This window comes from Dipodomys ordii, unplaced genomic scaffold (assembly GCF_000151885.1).
Source record: "Dipodomys ordii isolate 6190 unplaced genomic scaffold, Dord_2.0 Scaffold58, whole genome shotgun sequence".
Classification (NCBI taxonomy): domain Eukaryota; kingdom Metazoa; phylum Chordata; class Mammalia; order Rodentia; family Heteromyidae; genus Dipodomys; species Dipodomys ordii.
The window spans coordinates 6,133,102-6,150,999 of NW_012267274.1; the positions used below are offsets into that span (position 1 = coordinate 6,133,102).

The 17,898-nt window shown below is 45.9% G+C and overlaps 1 protein-coding gene across 2 annotated transcripts in view; it reads left to right on the top strand.

Moving 5' to 3' along the window:
- The window catches only part of Chst15 (carbohydrate (N-acetylgalactosamine 4-sulfate 6-O) sulfotransferase 15), a 77,911-nt gene that overhangs the window by 31,997 nt on the left and 28,016 nt on the right, over positions 1 to 17,898 (top strand). For both annotated transcript variants that reach the window (XM_013021932.1, XM_013021933.1), the window contains exons 2-4: positions 10,820 to 11,860; positions 12,915 to 13,254; positions 16,107 to 16,253. In XM_013021932.1, the coding sequence (XP_012877386.1) occupies positions 11,315 to 11,860; positions 12,915 to 13,254; positions 16,107 to 16,253 (1,033 nt within the window). In that variant the 5' untranslated portion in view covers positions 10,820 to 11,314. The remainder of the gene's footprint in view (positions 1 to 10,819; positions 11,861 to 12,914; positions 13,255 to 16,106; positions 16,254 to 17,898) is intronic.

Genomic DNA, 17,898 nt, shown 5'->3' on the forward strand with positions numbered 1-17,898 from the left:
GTGCGCATACCCCACACTGCTGTGGCTCTGTGCTCTGTCCAGAGTTCTTTGGACATTGGTGAGTGTGCTCAGTACGTGTCCTTCATGGTCTCTTTGTCTCTTTTGTTCTCCCACCTGGCCCTGCGTGGCCTGGGCATATTTATAAAGGTGCACTTGGGGCATTCTGCGGTCTGCTCTGGGTTTTCCGTCATCATGACAGTGTCCTTCCTGGGCTTACTTCTGGTGCATTCTTCTGAGTCAGATGGGACTGGCTTGTTACTATTAGGATTGGTGCAAAGATGCTGTTAGTTCAAAGGTAACTTGAGAGATGAGGGGTAAAGTCAGCCTCAGTTGTAAGTCTGCACTCTGTACACAACCCTTTAGCCTGGTCATCCCTGGCCTTGACCTCCTCATTTTTATCCTTTCTACCTTGTCTGAGCTGGTGGCAGGGGGTGGTGGTGGTGATGGAAAGATGTGCGTGCTTTTTTTTTTTAATAGATGGGGAAATTGAGGCTCAGAGTCACAACTCACTGAATGTGAGCTTGTGTCAAGGAATTTTTGGCCCAGCTCATTTCTATCTGTTATAGCTTCATTGTTCAGTATTTTTAATATGTGTGAGTCAACTTGGCAGCCAGATTGGAACTATGTGTCAAAGCTGTCTGAGTCCTAGGAACTATTAGATGTGGGATGGGGATGTACACATCCTTCCCTGGATGGAGGCACTGGGCTTGTGTCTAAATCTGGCTCAGCCTCTTGCTGGCACCGTGACTGGGGGGAACATCCTCACGTCTACCTGAGTGGCTGAGGGAGCAGTCAGAGATGAAATGTGTGGCTTCCAAGCACAGGCCTGCCACTGAGCAGGTGCTCAGTGCATGCCGGTTCTTCCTCCTTGCCGTCTATCAAGACTTAGGCCAAAGGCAATGAAGGCAAAAGATAGTAAGTTCTCCCATTTAGTAATAGATCTGGGTGTATCCTGAGTTTAAAACCACGTTTCAACATTTTCAATATGGAAGCTTCAATTTTGTACTGCAGATTCATGCAACCCCCTGGTCCCTGTCTGCACACACATGAGAAGGCCCCTTGCCACACCTGGAAAGAGCTGGTCTGCCCAGGGATGAGTGTGCCAAATCCCATTCAGCTCATTGTAAACTGCTGCAGAGGACTTTGTCTGTAGGTTGCTCAGTCTTTCTATTAGAACAAAACAGATTCCAGTGAAATGATTTGGGGGCTGTTCCTCTCACTTACGGGTTAACCAGACTCTTATTTTGCTTATCTTGGGAAATATAACAATGTTGAGAAGTATTCAGATCAGCGAGGCCATCTGTTGGGGAGCACGCAGCTGCTCCTCTTTCAATTGTGCTGCCTCTAATGTATTCATCCTAGGGTGCTGGTGTACATCTGCAGGATCATTATTCACAGTTGTTTCTGAACGTGGGAGCTGGGTGTCTACCCCAAGCCTTTGGTCTCTGCCCATTCTGATGGGCGTCTCCACTGCTGAGAACCTTTGCCCCACTCTCTGAAGTCACTCCCAGAGGGCAGGAGGAGCCTGGGGACGAGAGAGGGAGCAGAGCCATCCTCCTTGGGGGCCTAAGATATAGCCTCTCTCCTTCCTCTTCTCATTCTTTTTCTCTTTATGTTAGGGAAAAAATGTTGGAAGGAAACTAGAATTCCCACTGTACTCATCTCTATGGTCCAGCCAAAATGAACCCCAGTTGGACAATGAAATTTTCCTGGCAGTTAGGGGTTTGGTGTTGTAGATTGGGGAACCCCTGAAAGCATGCAAAAAGAGTAACAGAGTTCCTCAAACACCCCATTGTTGAGGTCTTTTGAGCCTATGTGCAATGCTCTATTTTTATCTGCTATGAGAAGAAGATGATGGGGGGTGTTCTGAGAAGAAGAGGAAAGTGGTGAAGGGTTTGTCTGAGGTCACGTGGCTGGTGAAGGATGGTGCTCAGTAGAGGCCCCTCCATTCCCAGGGCCTACCCAGCCTGGCCCTCTCTCCTGTCTCTGTAAGCCATGCTTGGGAGGAGGCAGATGGCATTAGTGTCTCTGGGCCACAGGTGTCCAGTCCATAAAATGGGAATAGAAATTGTGTTTTCCTCTTACTTTACTGTGATATTTAAACAATCATTTATGCCAGGCTGGCATGTGGATCCAAGTCAGTGTTAGCTGGTGCTGCTCTAATTCCTGAGCATCTAGAGCCCTGTTCTCAGGAGTGGCTGGGCATTTATTTGTGTGTTTGCTAGTTTTACTTGTTAACCTAGAAATCTATTGAGTTCCTGTCCTATGTGAGGCATGTGCTCTTCAGGGTTGAACATTACAGATTCTGTGCTTCTGTTGACCTTAAAGTCTTGCCTGGCTTTCTCACCTGTGGCTGGTCCAATACGATTGACACTCTACTCTGAGCCTCTGCTGGTGTGTTGCCTGGTGTAGGAGAAATCTTACAGACTTTGCAGCCAAGCAGACCTGCAGTTAGATTTGGCCCACCACTGGCTATGTGATCCAAGGAGTTGCTGTCATGAATTGCCTATCATGATGCTCTGCACATAGCCAATCCTGGGCTAGTATTTATTCCCTCCTCCTTTCTCTGTCATTTAAAACTCCAGATGGAGTCTATATGATTTCAAGGGTGAAATGCTTCTCAGATCTATGGCTCTGGCCACTTTGTTGCCCAGAAGGCATTTTGACAGGCGACTTCATAGCAGCTACTAAGCTGAGCTTCAGTGGGTTCCATGTTAACAGAAAACCAAGTTAGTGGACAGATGTGCTTGAGTGGAAAATCTGCTACCTACACTGATTTGACTTACCACTGGAAATAATAAAATGAGTGCTCTGAAATAGGTTTTCTCCCCCATTGGGTTCATAAAAAGAAAATCATCATTTGTGTCACAAGTATCTTTCTATTTTTTATGCACATTGAAATTATTGGGTGACAACTGCAGCATGAACATATTTGAAGTCTCTTGTCCACCCTGCCTTTGCAAAGAGAACTGCAGTATGTCAGGTATTTCGGAGGGACTGGGGCCCTGGGCTCAGGTACAGGGAGCATGAGTAGACCATTCTGTGAGAAGCACATGGAAAGACCCTTTGCCCTCTTGCCTTGGCTGACAGGAACTCTGGCTCCATGCATCAACACTACTGCTTCACAATTTGAAAACTCCCCAACATCTTAAAGACAGAGGTAGGCACAATGAGAGCCCTGATATACCTGGGTGGGCTTCACAGAGTTATCATCCTGACAGTGTGAATCTGTAAGAACTTTCTAGTTCAGCCCTGTCTTTCACAGGGAGGAAACTGAGGCCCAATGTAATTTTATATTCTGACAACAGCAACACGAAAGAGCTGAGTGGCCACTGCTGACAGGTTTCACATTGTGAATGGTTGTACAGCAGAAGGCCCCAGCCCTGTGACATTGTCTGCTGTTTACCTCCCACCTTACAAGCAAGTGGCTTTCCCCTGCCTTTGAGGTCTGGCATATTCCTAGAGATCTGGTCCTACTTGTTTAGTACTTGGGACAGTCATCCTTCAGGGGTGGACTTTTCCCCAGTGGTGTCACCCTGAACTGGCGTCTCCAGAGCTAGTACCCCTGGTCTGGTTGCAGAGGTGCCTGGATGGTCCCAGGCAGCCCTGTTTTTCAATAGCTTGCTTCTACGGTCACACTGTGTCACTTCCTGTGTCTGTGTGTCTGCCTCAAACTTCCCCCTGCCTCTTCCATCTATGCCTAAGCAAATGGCCCTGGATGAGGGCTCAAAGGCCTCTGCAAGAATGTGAAGAACATGCTTTCTTTACCGAGGCCTGCTGTACGTATACATCTCTTTGCTTTCCTGCTGGGAGACTGCCACAGTTTGATTCCTGTCTTATGGCTCAGTTTGTTGCCTGAGGTCGTAAATCTTGTAACATTTGAGCCAGATGGAATGCTGGTTCTGCCCAACTCCAAAGCTCACAGAAGGCCTTCGTTTGGTTGCATAGGAACCACTTTTTTGCTGAGCCCCACCTGGGCTGTACAGGCAAGTGTAAGGGACGGGTGGGACACATTGTGAGGCTCCCTGGGAAGACATACAGCCCATGAAATGCAGTGATAGCTTATGCTGTCATTATGCTGTAAGGCATGCAAGGAGGTCATTACTAACATAATATTGATGATGAACTTAACTACACAGAAGAGTATGCTTGAAAAATAACCACCAAAAAGCCAGAAGTGCAGCTGTGGCTTAAGTGGTAGGGTACAAGCTTTGAACACAGAAGCTGAGGGACAGCACCCATGCCTTGAGTTTAAAGCCTTGGGGGACACACACACACACACACACACACACACACACACACACACACACTCCACCGCCCCCCCCCCCACCTTTGAAGACCTCCTGTGGTATACATGGCACACACGTTTTGGCTAAGAAAATCTTGCTGATCATGGTCACAACGATCACTCCTATTAAGCTGGCATCAGGAAAGATGAAATTTGGCAAGGAATCATCTATAAGGATCAGATTACAGGAGGGACTTGCTTTGGTGAGAGGAAGCAAGAGGCCAGGAGAAAAATTTCTCCATCAGGAAGTGGAGGAGTGGGGTCACTTGTTCAGATAACTCAAACAGAGCTGCTGTGGTTGTCATAAACACACATTTTCCAGAAGATAATGTGGTTTGTGATGTTTGGGGCAGTTGTGTCTTGATTTAGGAAGAGCTCCCATCTGGCTTTCCTGCATTATTTTAGCATATCTACTTCTGGTGTTGGTGGAAGGGTTCTTTAAGGAAAAAGCATCAGTTTAATGGACTCACTGTGTCCTTGGTGAGTTGCAGGGGCCTGAATTGCCTGATTCACAATTTTGAAATCCACAGACCTACAACTGTTCCATAACATCTATTACTACTAAAAGAGATTATATCAGTTAGCTTTTATCATGTAACAAACCACTCCCAAACTCAGTGAGTTAGAACAGCATCCTTTGTTCTCTCTCCTGAGCCCAGCACTGGAGTGCCTGCCTGCCTGTGCTTCCACCTGCTTCCTTCCATTTGTTACTTAGATTAGCTGCACGCTGGAACTAATTGTGATTGGCTGGATCAGCTAGCTGCTGGCTGCTCAGGTCAAGCTCAGCCGGGTAGTGGTCTTCCACACGGCTGCATCCTCCTCTTGGCCCAGCCATGTTCTTCCATGGGGATGCAAAGATATCAGAGGATGGGACACATACCTGTCCCAGTGCATGGGCTTATGACTGGCACACGGGCACTTCTTTTGGTCAAAACAGGGAAGATAGCTCAAGGCAAAGGGTAAAGACATACTCCACTGCTGTAGTTGAAATTACTAATGACTTTGAGAATACACTGGGAAATGATCAGGTCTAGTAATGTATTATCAGTGATGCTTATGAATCATAATTAATGATACTTCTATGGTCCAGGGCCATGCTAACTCTGGTTGAGTATTTAATATGGGCTATACCTGGTTACATGTGCTTTGTAAAGTGAGTCTGCTCAATACTCACAGTAATGCTATGATAATTCCTATGATTCCTCTCAATTTATATCAGAAAAAAACAGTGAGAAGACAGGTGGAATGTATTGCTCAAGGTCAAATTTGGGCAGCTTGTCTCCAGCATCCAGGCTGTCAGCCCCAATCGTGTGTGGCATGCTGCCAACTGGGATGCTATTTGAGGACACAGAGACCCAGATAACTTAGGTGGCTTGTCTGAGGTCCCTAGTTAGATAGGAGTTTGGAATCCTGATCTGTGTGACCACTAGCTGTGTCTTTTTCATGTTGCTAGAGGCCCGTGAGTGTCAGTGAAAGGTATACCTTTAGTCTGTTAATTGACTATGGTGCAATCAAACTGTAAAATTCATTTATTATTTGTACAAAATCCTCTCATTTTACTAGCTTTCTTCTTGGTCTCAGTGACATCCCTTATGATGTCTTTGAGCTAATAAAAAAAAAGAAATTCCTTTCTCTACTTGTTGATTAATTTTCCTTGAAAAAAATGTATTTCCATATACTTAGCCCAAAGAGAGATGTCAGCATTTAGACATACTAATCAGAAAAAGGCTTTGTGTTCTATTAAAGGTTAATTAAGAACCATCGAATTTTCCCCTTAAAACAGAAAAGTAAAATAATGTAATTAGCTATTTTTTTCCTCTCTGCCCCCAGAGGGCAGATGTAAATGTTTCACCTAAAGGAAGCTATTTTTTTTAATCCATTCGGATTTCTTTTGAAGTTTCATACATCTTTCTTCTGAGATATCAGCTTATAGCTGCAATAATTTAATAAGTTTTTCCTAGGGTGAAATTGGATGCCCTTTATCGATCTTACACTGAGGGGGCATCCAATTACTTAATCCAGAGTGATATTTTTGGGTCTCTCAATTACAATTTTGTTATAAATGGCTTGCTAATGATGCTAGGGGCGCTAGGTTAATAGGGGGCATCCAAGCAAAGGCTGGGTAATTGAATGCTTTCTATTTGGGGACCAGTTATCTGATCTCTTATGGTGTCACTGGGTTCCCACACTTAGGTCTGCATCCATGGGGCACCGAATGGAGCCAGCCTGGGCTGGGAAGCAATCTCACTGAAATGTATACCTGAGGACTCCAGTTTAATACATGAATGGCAGTGCCAAGTGTCCTGCTTAATCAGAGTCAACTGGCACCAAATGTGGGCATTCCAGACAGGTGGAGTGCCGGGGTGTGCATTTCTTATTTCTGAGGGAAGAACCATGGGTGTTAGTTTTCTCAGGGACTGTTCTTGGGATAGCCTGTGGAATAAGGAAAAGACCCATTAAGGAACATGATAGCGATCCATTTTCCCTCCCAGGATAGCCCCATTCGTTTTTGTTTTCTTCCCTAAAATGTGTTATTTAATAGCTACATATCTTATAAAGATCTTTTTGAAAGAGTACATAGCCAGCCTTCATTTCTACGCTTGAGCAAACCCTACCCCCTACTTTGGCCTTTGGTGTCCTACAATGTATGGTTCCTGCTCACCTCCCAGCCCCAGACCCCAAGGCTCTGTCCCAGGAGTTCTGTTACCCAGGCTTTGGCTCTCCAGGGCCGGGTTTCCCAGCCAGTGGGAGAAGCTTTCCTCCTGTCAATCAGCCATCACCTGAAATGGCTCCTTGGGTTATTAGTTCCTCCTCCTCCTCCTCTGTGTGGCTTTCCTCCCTCTAAGACAGTTCTCAACTGGAGGTGGTTGTACTTTGTTCTCCCCTCCCTGCTGAGGGAACCTTGGCCAGGTCTAGAGACAATTCTGGTTGTTGCATCTTAGGAGAGAGTTCTACTGGTATCTGGCAAGTAGAGGCCATCCTGTAATGCGAGGAGCAGCCCCATGGCCAGGAATTACCCAGCTCCAACATGGCATTGTGGTGGTGAAACTCTCTTCCTTGCTTTGGTTGTTCTTGTCTTCCTACTTCCTTCAGCACCTAAATCAGCCCCTGGACTTATCTGATTCACTGTAACTTCTTTATATCTTGTCCTGCAGCTCCGCGCCCCACCCTAGTGTGATATAATGACGCCTCTTTCTTGGTCACCTTTACATGACTCCCGTCTCCCCAGAGCTCCAGGAGAGCTTCACCTATGAAGATGCTGGGCAATGTAATCTCTCAAGATTGGTGATGATATTTTACATGCTAGCCAGTAGCTGCATATTTTGGTAAAACTGGAAAATATAAGGTAGTTTTGTATTTGTGTAAAAGAGGAGTCCTTTCCCCTCCCAGTGTGTTTCCTGTACTAACAAATTTTCAACTCTTCCACTCTAACCTGGGGTTTTGCTATCGACTATGATATCCTCTGGAGTTTCAGGACTGTCTTCAGGGTCTGCCCCACCTTAGACACCACTCACAGTATTGGTTTCCCAGGCCACCCACACTCCTGTGGGAATTGGCCACAAATGTGTGTGTTCCCATAGCATCTTGTGCAGTTTTGGTAACTCACTGAAAACCTTATTGTGTTCAGGGAAGTATTCAGGATCAGCAGTTTGTTATAGAGGGTGAAGGTCAGGATCAGCCAGCAGGGACAGAAAGAAATGGAGCGTCCCTATCTTTGTCCTGTATGCCTGTATCTACATGTGTTATCTGATCCTAGAGCCCTCAGATCCTTGAGTTAGGTATTCTTATAGGCCATATTGATTACCTTGGTGATCACTGGTGATTAATGCTGTCTCCAGCCCTACTCTTTTACCTGTAGGTTGAGATTTCCAAGCTTCTGTCCAAGGTTTGGCCTTTCTGGGAGGCAGTTCCCATCCTGAAGCCACTTAATAGCCTCATTAGAGGCCACTGATTAGCATAAACTTGGGCATGGCCCAAAGGGCTTATATGAATCATGAAAGATGCTTCTATGGACCCTAGCAGTCAGGAAACTCCAAAGATACAATCTGTGTGCCAGGAGCTGAGGATGAGTGAATGAATGCATGAATGAGTGACAAATGATAAGAAAATATCATCTTGATGTTTGCCAAGGCTCAGGAGCATCTGCTTTTTCTTAGTTCTGTATGTGTGAGAATGGGTCCTGCAGCTTCTGCTGTGGATGGAGGGACAGTTGAGCAGGGGAAGAACACTTGGCCTGGCACTGTGATGCCCACTGTGGAGACTGTCAGCTTTCCTTCCCTAGGTTTTTTTGCTTTCTTAAAATAACTTTGGCTTTGGTTAGGAATGTTTTGTCCATTCTGTTGGGTTCAGATTATGTACATTCTTGTCTTGTGGCTTCAGAGTCTGTGTTTGTTTATCCTTTTCTTTTTCTTTTTTTTTTTTTTAAAGAATCTAATTAGACCTTTAGCAGCTGAAAGACAGAAGGGTGCGAACTGCCTCCTGCTGAACTCCTGGTTGGAGTCTCATTTTTAACCCCAGCTTCGCCTTGTCTTGGACATGTGAAAAAATGTTTTCTTGGCTCCAGTGGTAGAGTTTCCAAGTAGGGGCTCTTGCCCTTTTGTTTCTTTGGTTTGGAGGAATTGTTTGTACCAAGTGATGGGTCAGGGGTGATTGAGCAAGTTGGAAGCAGAGACTGGAGCCTGGAGGATCCTGACATGCCCCTCCAGCTGTCCTAAGGGGTAGAGAGGGGAGCTCCTCCCACATGTCCTTCCTCTCCAGTCTTCCAGCTGCCTGGGCCCTGCGTGACTCCAAGCTCAGCATCTACTGGCCTGCCCTCCTCCATCCAGAACATGAGACCTTAGAATTTCTTGGCCGACTGTGTTTTGCCAGTTTTGCTTCTTATATTCCTGGCTGTGGATTCACAGGGCTCATTACCATATTGAAAACCCTGAAAGTCCTGCCATAAATAATCTTGTAGATTTTTCTCCATCCCCCCCCTCCTACTTTTCTCCAAATCCTTCAAACACAAATACAGACAGCATGCAGAACATTTTGTGGGTGGAAGATGTTTTGGGAAAAACACTGCTTGGCATAGTTCAAGAAAACATGGGCTTTTCGGTCCAAGGGAAGTGAACGTTTCTTCTCTTGGGTGCTGACTGCTTGTCCTCCAGCCAGTAGGTGGAGGCTCTGATGGAGGGTTACTTAGTGCCACCTCTCTGAGTACAGTAAGGAGTGTGGAGAGGTGGATAGAGTTGGAAGTCAGTTTTACCCCTGTGGGTATCAACCAATAATAAAAAATAATGTGGGTTGGGATTTCCCCATCTGGGATTGCCTTTCAGATGTTCTTGGAATTAACTGACAATTAAGATCCTAATAGTTATAGTCATGGATGATGCTATTGTTATCAATGTTACATACCTTGATAGGGTGTTAAATATTTCTCAGTCATTAGGCACACTCTTTACACATGTTAAGTCATTTACCATTTGTTACAAACCTACAAGGGTGATAACTGTTTTCATTCTAATTTTACAAGGCTCAGAGAGGCTGAATAGCTTGCTCAAAGTCACATAGATGGTAGGTTCAGGTCTACCACAGCTAGAAACTAAGTAGGTCTCCTCTCAATTTTGCTCATCCACTGCTCCATTTATTACATCTCTAAGAAAGTGTGGTATGAACAACCACAGGATCACATTAATGGGATTTTTAAAGAATCATGTCTTCTCCTGATGATGAAAATGAAAAATTACTTCAAGGTCTGAAATTTTATGTTGCTCCGAGGAATACTGTACATTGGATTTAATTGCTTAATAACTTAAAGTCAAATGATTTTTTTTTATGATACACTCTACTGAAGAAGAGAACCATTTCATTGTTTCTAGAGTTTCATTAACTTTTGCTTCTTAAACCCATAGTAAAGATTAGCTGTAGCTGAAATACTACTGATCCTATGGGGTGGGAAGGGGCGGGGGGGAAGGAGGGATGGTAGGCAACTCTATTTTAACCCTGTTTGTCTTTGCTCATTTCCACTTAAAACTCCTTAAAATTTTTCTCTGAGAATGGCCACAAACTCTTGCATCAGGGGTGCTGTAGCTTAGATGTATATAGGCAGAGAGGTATTGGAGGGACAGTGGGATGGTGTATGCTATGGGGATGGTGCTGGTGTTAAGGACCATATTTGGTGGCAGAGAATGAGTTCCAAAGCCAAACACAGAACCTTCAAAGTTTGGTGGTCATGCCTGTAAGCTCAGCTACTCTAGAGGTAGAGGCAGGAAGACCGAGAGTTCAAGGTTGGCCTAGACAAAGGATCAAGGCCCAGTGTTACAAACAAAAACTAAAGGACTGAGGTGGTAGCTCAAGAGGTAGAGCATTTTCCTAGCATGCTCAGCACCCTTGGTTCAATCTCTAGTACCACAAAAAGACAACTGCAAAGCTCCCTGTAGAAGAGAGAATTGCAACCTTGTAATCCCTTCCTGGGAGATGATCCCTATATATCACTGTTACCACATAAAAATATAATACTGTAATAACACTTACTTTCTTTCTATTTAGGTAATCTGGAAGTTTTTGGAGTTTGCTCCAGAGGAACATATGATGTAAGAGTGAAGACCCTCTGTGGTGACGTGCCGATCCGTCCATCCACGAGATAACCATGACCTCTCTTAATCTCTCATGTGTCTCCATGGTTTCCAGTGATACTGCTCCCACCTTTTTGGGTACCATGGGTAACACCTGAACTAGGCAGACTTATACTCGAACTTGTGACCACTTCTGTGTCACAGTGGCTTGCACAGAACATAGACAGTTGGAGAGTGCTTCCTTTTATCATCTTGAAGAACTGAACCAAAGAATATGCTTTCCTGTTCCCTAGTGTGTTGGTGTCTGCTCATTTTCACATTAGCCTAGCCTCTGATGCTTGGGCCTTTCTGACCATCTTATGGAATCTTGGGACATCTAACTTACAGTTTTCCAGCACAGCTCACATGCATAGACATTCCTTGGGGGTTTGCCCTAGGCTTGCTAAGCCAGCCGCCCACGGGCACTATCATGAGGCACTGCATTAATCCCTGCATACAGTTGTTACCTGACGGCACACACAAACAGCAAGTCGGCTGCCAAGAAGGCCCTCATCACAGTCACCAGGTGTGCCCCACGTGCAAAGGAGAGAACAAAATTCTGTTTCGTGTAGACAGTAAGCAGATGAACTTGCTTGCTGTTCTCGAAGTGAGGACTGAGGGGAACGAGAACTGGGGTGGGTTTTTGCGTTTTAAGAAGGGGAAGCGATGTAGCCTGGTATTTGGACTGATAATAATGACCTTAGTCATGGCTTCTTACATCCTCTCTGGGGCCCACCAGGAGCTTTTGATCTCATCCCCTTTCCATTATGGGAGTTTTCCCAGTAACCCCAGCTTGATGGACAGTGAAAACCCCAGTGACATGAAAGAATATCATCACCAACCCTTTGTAAATAACATTTCTTATGTGAAGGACTATCCAAGCATTAAATTAATTATCAATAGTATCACTGCCAGGATTGAGTTCACCACCAGACAGCTCCCAGACTTACAAGATCTCAAGAGGCAGGAGTTGCACGTGAGTAGCCTTGTGTTTGTCTTGATAATGAAAAAAAATGAAAATGAAAAAAAAATGAGGCCTTTCTTTCCTATCGCCATCTTTGGGAACACAAGAGGAAAATGATAGAAATTTTTCTCAGATGTAGCCAGGATAATTTTTTTTTTCATGATGATACTAGAGTTGAAACTGGGCCTTGAGCTTACTAAGCAGGCACTCTACCACGCGAGCCATATCTCCAGTTCTTTTTGCTTACTTTTTGGATCAGATCATGTGGTTTTGCCTGGGCCAGCCTGGAAAGTGATCTTTCTACTTAAGCTTTCATGCATCTGGGACCATATACATGAAACACTAACTGTGTTGGTTGGGATTGGGTCTAGGTTTGTTTGATTTTTTTTTTCCCCTTGGAACTGAGATCCTCCCAATCTCTTTCTCTAGAGTAGCTGGATTATAGATATGAGCCATTGTGCCTAGGCTAGCAGGGATAATTTGACAGCTTCACAGAACAGCAGTAGCTTTGTCTGTTTATGCTGTGGAACACTAAGAAATTCTAAATGGCCCCACTACAAATATTTATTTTAAGGACTATCCACCTCTCCTGACTGCACTCTTGCCTGGAATGGAGGCACCATGGTTGTAGAGCATCATCACTTAGAATTCTAGATTTGGGGATTTAATTTTTAATAATTTTAAATAAATTTTTAATTTTAATAATTTTAATTTTTTTCCCTGTTGGGTCTTAATCATTGTTTTTTGTCCTGAATGGCTACGGAAATGTACAAGTGGTGAGAAGATTTCAGCTAGATTGTGTGAGAGAAGGAGGGAGGGAGGGAGGGGGGAGGGGGGGACCATAGTCAGATGGATATTGATGGAAATTTCATTTTCTCACGCAATTTTTATTTTGGGAAAAGGAAAACCCAAGTCGATGGCCCTCTGCCCATCTTAGCTCACTTGCCTCTTCCGATCCGGTCCCCTGTGGTCCTCCTGGGAGCACCATGGGGCGTGTGGCGATGACACGCGTGGCTAATGTTTCTTCTTCCTGTGCGTCTCTCCCTTCTCTCTCCTCTCACGGCAGATGTTCTCAGTAATCCCCAACAAATTCCTCCCCAACAGCGAGAGCCCCTGTTGGTACGAGGAGTTCTCGGGGAGGAACACCACCGACCCCTACCTGAGCAACTCCTACGTGCTCTACTCGCGCCGCTTCCGCTCCACCTTCGACGCCCTGCGCAAGGCCTTCTGGGCGCACCTGTCGCACATGCGCGGCAAGCACTTCCGCCTGCGCTGCCTGCCGCGCTTCTACATCATCGGGCAGCCCAAGTGCGGGACCACCGACCTCTACGACCGCCTCCGCCTGCACCCGGAAGTGAAGTTCTCGGCCATCAAGGAGCCGCACTGGTGGACCCGGAAGCGATTCGGTGAGGGCTGGGTCGGGAGTGGGTGAGGATGCCGAGATCCGCCAGCTGTGTCCCCTGCTTAGTACACAGGTGTGTTAGACTGGTTCCGTGCAGCTGACACCAAAGACCAGACTCTGGGAAACTGAAAGAGGGCTTATTTGGCTCTTGATTCTGAGGGCTGAAGGGTCAGACAGCATGAGACTGGCAATCTGGCAAGAGTTCTCACCCCCACCCCACCCCTTTCCCAGGCTGCAAGAAAACATGGCAGAGAAAGAAGGAAGGAGAGCCAAGTGCACACAGAGGGCCTCGCTTTACACACTAGCAAAGGAACTGAGTGACTCCAAGAAATCAGCACTTAATCCATTCCCAGGAAGAGCCCAGTGACCCCATCCCCTGCCCCAAGGTCCTGCCTCTTACAGGTCCCATCCCTACTCAGCCCCGCCTCGCCGGAGACCAGGCTTCCATCCTGTGAGCCTCTGGGGGACACACTCAAACCATTTCCAAACCGTAGCAACAGTTCATGGGCAGGGACTGCCAAGGGCCAGAACTCAGTTTTCAACCATCCAGTAAGCATTGATTGAGTGCCACCTGTGTGCAGGGCAAGGGGACTGGTACAGACTAGGCAGCTCTTCGTGTTTCTGTGTGTATATATGTGTATGGGGGCGGTGCTACAGATTGAATGACCCTAAGACCTTGCATGTGCTAGGCAAGTGCTCTTGGTGCATGACTCCAACAGTGAGCAATGCATGGCTGGACCGGGTTAGATGAAAAGCAGCCCCCACGACATGGGGGCCTGGATCCAGCTGTGAGCCCCCACACCTGGGAGAGAGGCATCTGCTTTCAGCCTTGGCTTGTGTGTCTTGTCCTGTCTGCCTCATGCGTTGTGGTATGAAACATAAAGGCAATATCTCCGGAGAATCTTCTCTCCACAGAATCTTCTCTCCACCCTGCTTTGCTATGAGTTGACCATAGATACTGTCCATCCCTTCCTGTAGGCTGGTTTCTGTTCTAGCCCAGCCCAGGCACCCTGGGGCCCTCTGGTCACTATTTCCTCTTCATAACCTTTTCCCTTCTGCCAGGAGACATTTGGTCACTGGAGCTACAGGGTGATACATGGCCTATTTTCTGCCAAAGTCTGGGCAGGACATCAGGGTGTTTTCCACATAAAGGGCCCCAGGTTGCTAGACGAAACTCAAGTGTTTCTTAGATCTCTTTTTATGGGCTTCCTGACAGACTGATTTTGGATTTCATCATTGTGTTGTTCATCCTGGACTGAACAAAAAGTGTGTGTGTGTGTGTGTGTGTGTGTGTGTGTGTGTGTGTGTTAGCAGTGACTGTTCTGGTGGCCAAGGCTTCTGGTCTGTATATTAGCCCCAAGTATGTGAACACACTTGGTCACTACAGAGTGCTAACTTCCCTCCATGGCCTCTTGTTTTCCCTTAATGAAAACCAGTTGGCCAATGTTAGGAAAGAACAGGGGCAAGCCTTAGAAGCTGGTATTGCCTAGACCACAGATAATCTCTTTCTATTATGCAGTCATTTTAGTTGCTGAGGTATTGGGCGCACACGTGTGTGTGTGTGTGTGTGTGTTCATGTTTACTAAAATTTGGTGCCGTTGGCTCATGCTTGTAATCCTAGCTGCTTGGGAGACTGAAATCTGAGGATCATGGTTTAAAGCCAGCCTGGTCAGGAAGGGCCATGAGACTCTTATTTCCAGTTAACTACCCAAAATCCAGAAGTGGAGCTATGGCTCAAGTGATAGAGTACCATCCTTAAGTGAAAAAGCAACAACTGGGCTGGGAAGGTGGCTCAGTGGTAGAGCACTTGCCTTGCATGCTCAAGGCCCTGGGTTCGATTCCTCAGCACCACATGCGCAAAAAGAAAAAAAAAAGCCAGAAGTGGCGCTGTGGCTCAAGTTGTAGAGAGCTAGCCTTGAGCTGAAGAGCTGAGGGACAGTGCCCAGGCCCAGAGTTCAGGCCCCACGACCGGACCCCCCCCCAACTGTGCCTGTCCCTGAGCTTAAGCCCTAGTACCAACACACACACACACACACACACACACACACAAACACATATACACACACACTTTTGCAAGTGGAACTTGCCCTTTTTTACTTTAATTTTTAAAAATTCTTATCATAAAGGTGATGTACAGAGGGGTCACCTTTTCATTAGCGAGATATATTGAGTGCATTTCTTTCTTGGACAGAGTCACCTGCTCCCTTTGCTCTTTCCCAGTTTTTCCCTCCTGTCCCCACCCACAAGTTGTATAACATTTTCAACGTAGTATCCAATGAATACCACTGCTGCATTTGTTCACCCTTTGCTTCTCCATTTCTGTGAGCACTTGCCCAATTTTAAGACAAAGGTCAAATTTCATCCATGTGTGGCTGATGCCAGAATATATCCATCCAAGAGATGACCAGTTCCCCTTACCATGTGAACAAGCAGCAGGCAGATGCTGCCAGGCTTGTGTAAAAAGAGGCACCATGGAGGTGGCAGGATGTGGTCCTCCTCGCTGGCTGACTTTCTCCAAACTCTTCCTGGTTGGCACACTGTGTGTATCCTGGGTGCCACTGCTGCCCACTCACTGGAGCCTCACATGGTGCGCTTGTTAACCAAGTCTCAAGGTCTGGCCCTCCTGGATGCTCTCAGCAGCCCCTGCCCATCCTGGCGGGAAGCATGCATGCATGTTTGGAAAGGGGGTAGCAGTTCCCAGAGGTCCCTGAGGTAACCTCTGCTGACACTTCACCTGAACCCTGCTGTGGGTGGGCCCCTTGGGCCCTCCCTTCCCTTTCCTGGTGATTGTCTAGGAGACCACCACCCCAGCAATAGCAACTTTGTCCTTAATAATCTGCTTCTTGGTCCTTGCAGGAATTGTCCGCCTGAGGGATGGGCTGCGGGACCGCTACCCTGTGGAAGATTACCTGGACCTCTTTGACTTGGCTGCACACCAGATCCATCAGGGACTGCAAGCCAGCTCTGCAAAAGAGCAGAGCAAGATGAATAAGATCATTATTGGTATGGCTGGTGGGCAGCCTCAGGGCTTGGGAGAGTACTTCTCTGGGCTGCTCTGCCTCATGTGCAGAGCGTTTGCAGATGGCTGTAGATGACCACTGAGCATTCCTTCCCTCCCTCGCCAGGCTGTCACTTATACATCTGCATAAATGTTCTCCTCCCTTCTACCAGTAATATAAAACAGAAACATTAAACAGCTTGTCCATTCTATGAAGACTTAGGATAGCTGAAATGACTTTTTGAAAAAGTATTAATTTCCTTTGTTTTTAACTTTTAAACAGGCATGTGTGACTTCTTATTAGAGTCCACTGATCCAAGTTAGACTACTGATTAACCATTGATTTAATACTTGTGCTTTTGTAACCTGGGCTACTGCCATCCTAAGAGGCATGAAAGCAGCATCTCCTGAACTGAACAGCCCTGGGCACCATCTGTACTCAGTCCCTGGGTAAAAGCAGCTGTCAGCCTAATGCCTATGGGAATTCAAAATGAGGTTGTTTGATTAATCACTCAAAAATCTGTAAGACGGTTTGGAACATATACCTTAACCCTTTAAAGTGTTCTTTTGGATTGTGAATATTTAGTTGTACCCATATGTTTGGGGTTGTATTTTTGATAGTTTTAGGGTTTGAACTTGACCTCACATTTGCTAGGTAGGTGCTTCATTGCTGAGCTACTTCTCCAGCCCTTTTTTCGTGCCAGTACTGGGTTTGAATTCAGGGCCTTGCACTCTTGCTTGGCTTTTTTGCTCAAAGCTGGCAGTCTACTGCTGGAGCTATACCTCTCCCTTCTGTGCTAGTTATTTTTGAGATAGGGTCTTATTCCTGCCACGTGCATGCTTGGACAACAATCTCCTGTTAGTTATAGATAGGAATGCAGGCATGTATCCCCACACCCATTGAGACGTAGGATTCTTGCTGACTTTTCTGCCCAGGCTGGCCTGGAATCTTCCCAGTCTCTGTCTCCCATGCAGTTTAGGATGACAGGCATGTGCCAACATGCTGCTATTGATTGGTTGAGAAAGGTGGGGTTGGGGGAGTAGAAGGGAGGGTGGTTCTTGTGAACTTTTCTGCCTGGGCTGGCCTCAAACTGAGATTCTCCCATTCTCAGCATCCCAGGTAACTAGAATTACAGAAGTGAGCCACCAGCTTCTGGCTTACATATAATGTGTATATATATAATATGCATATATATATATCATTACATAATAGAATCTATATATGTATATAACATATATGCAATATGTGTTTATATATAATGAAATGATTACTGCAACAAAAATTAGCACATTTATTTCTTCACATGGTTTCCTTTTTTTATGGTAAGAGCACCTGAGAGCTACTCTCTTGGCACCTTACCACAGGCATGCATTATGATATTATTACCTGTAGTCAGCATATTGTACATTTAGATCTCTGGACTCAGTCATAGCTCTTTTTACTGGAAATCAGCTCAGAACAAGGTGAGTATTGCTGATACCTTCTGAAAGAGAGACTTTTCATCACATCTTTTGCTCAAGTTGGTTACTGGCAGTATTGATCTAGTTTTGAATTTTCCTGGGTGTATTATATTTTGATTCTGTAAACCCAGCAAATCTCTCCATGAGCAGGATGAGTTGCAATCAGCTGCTTGTATAAGAATCTCTCCT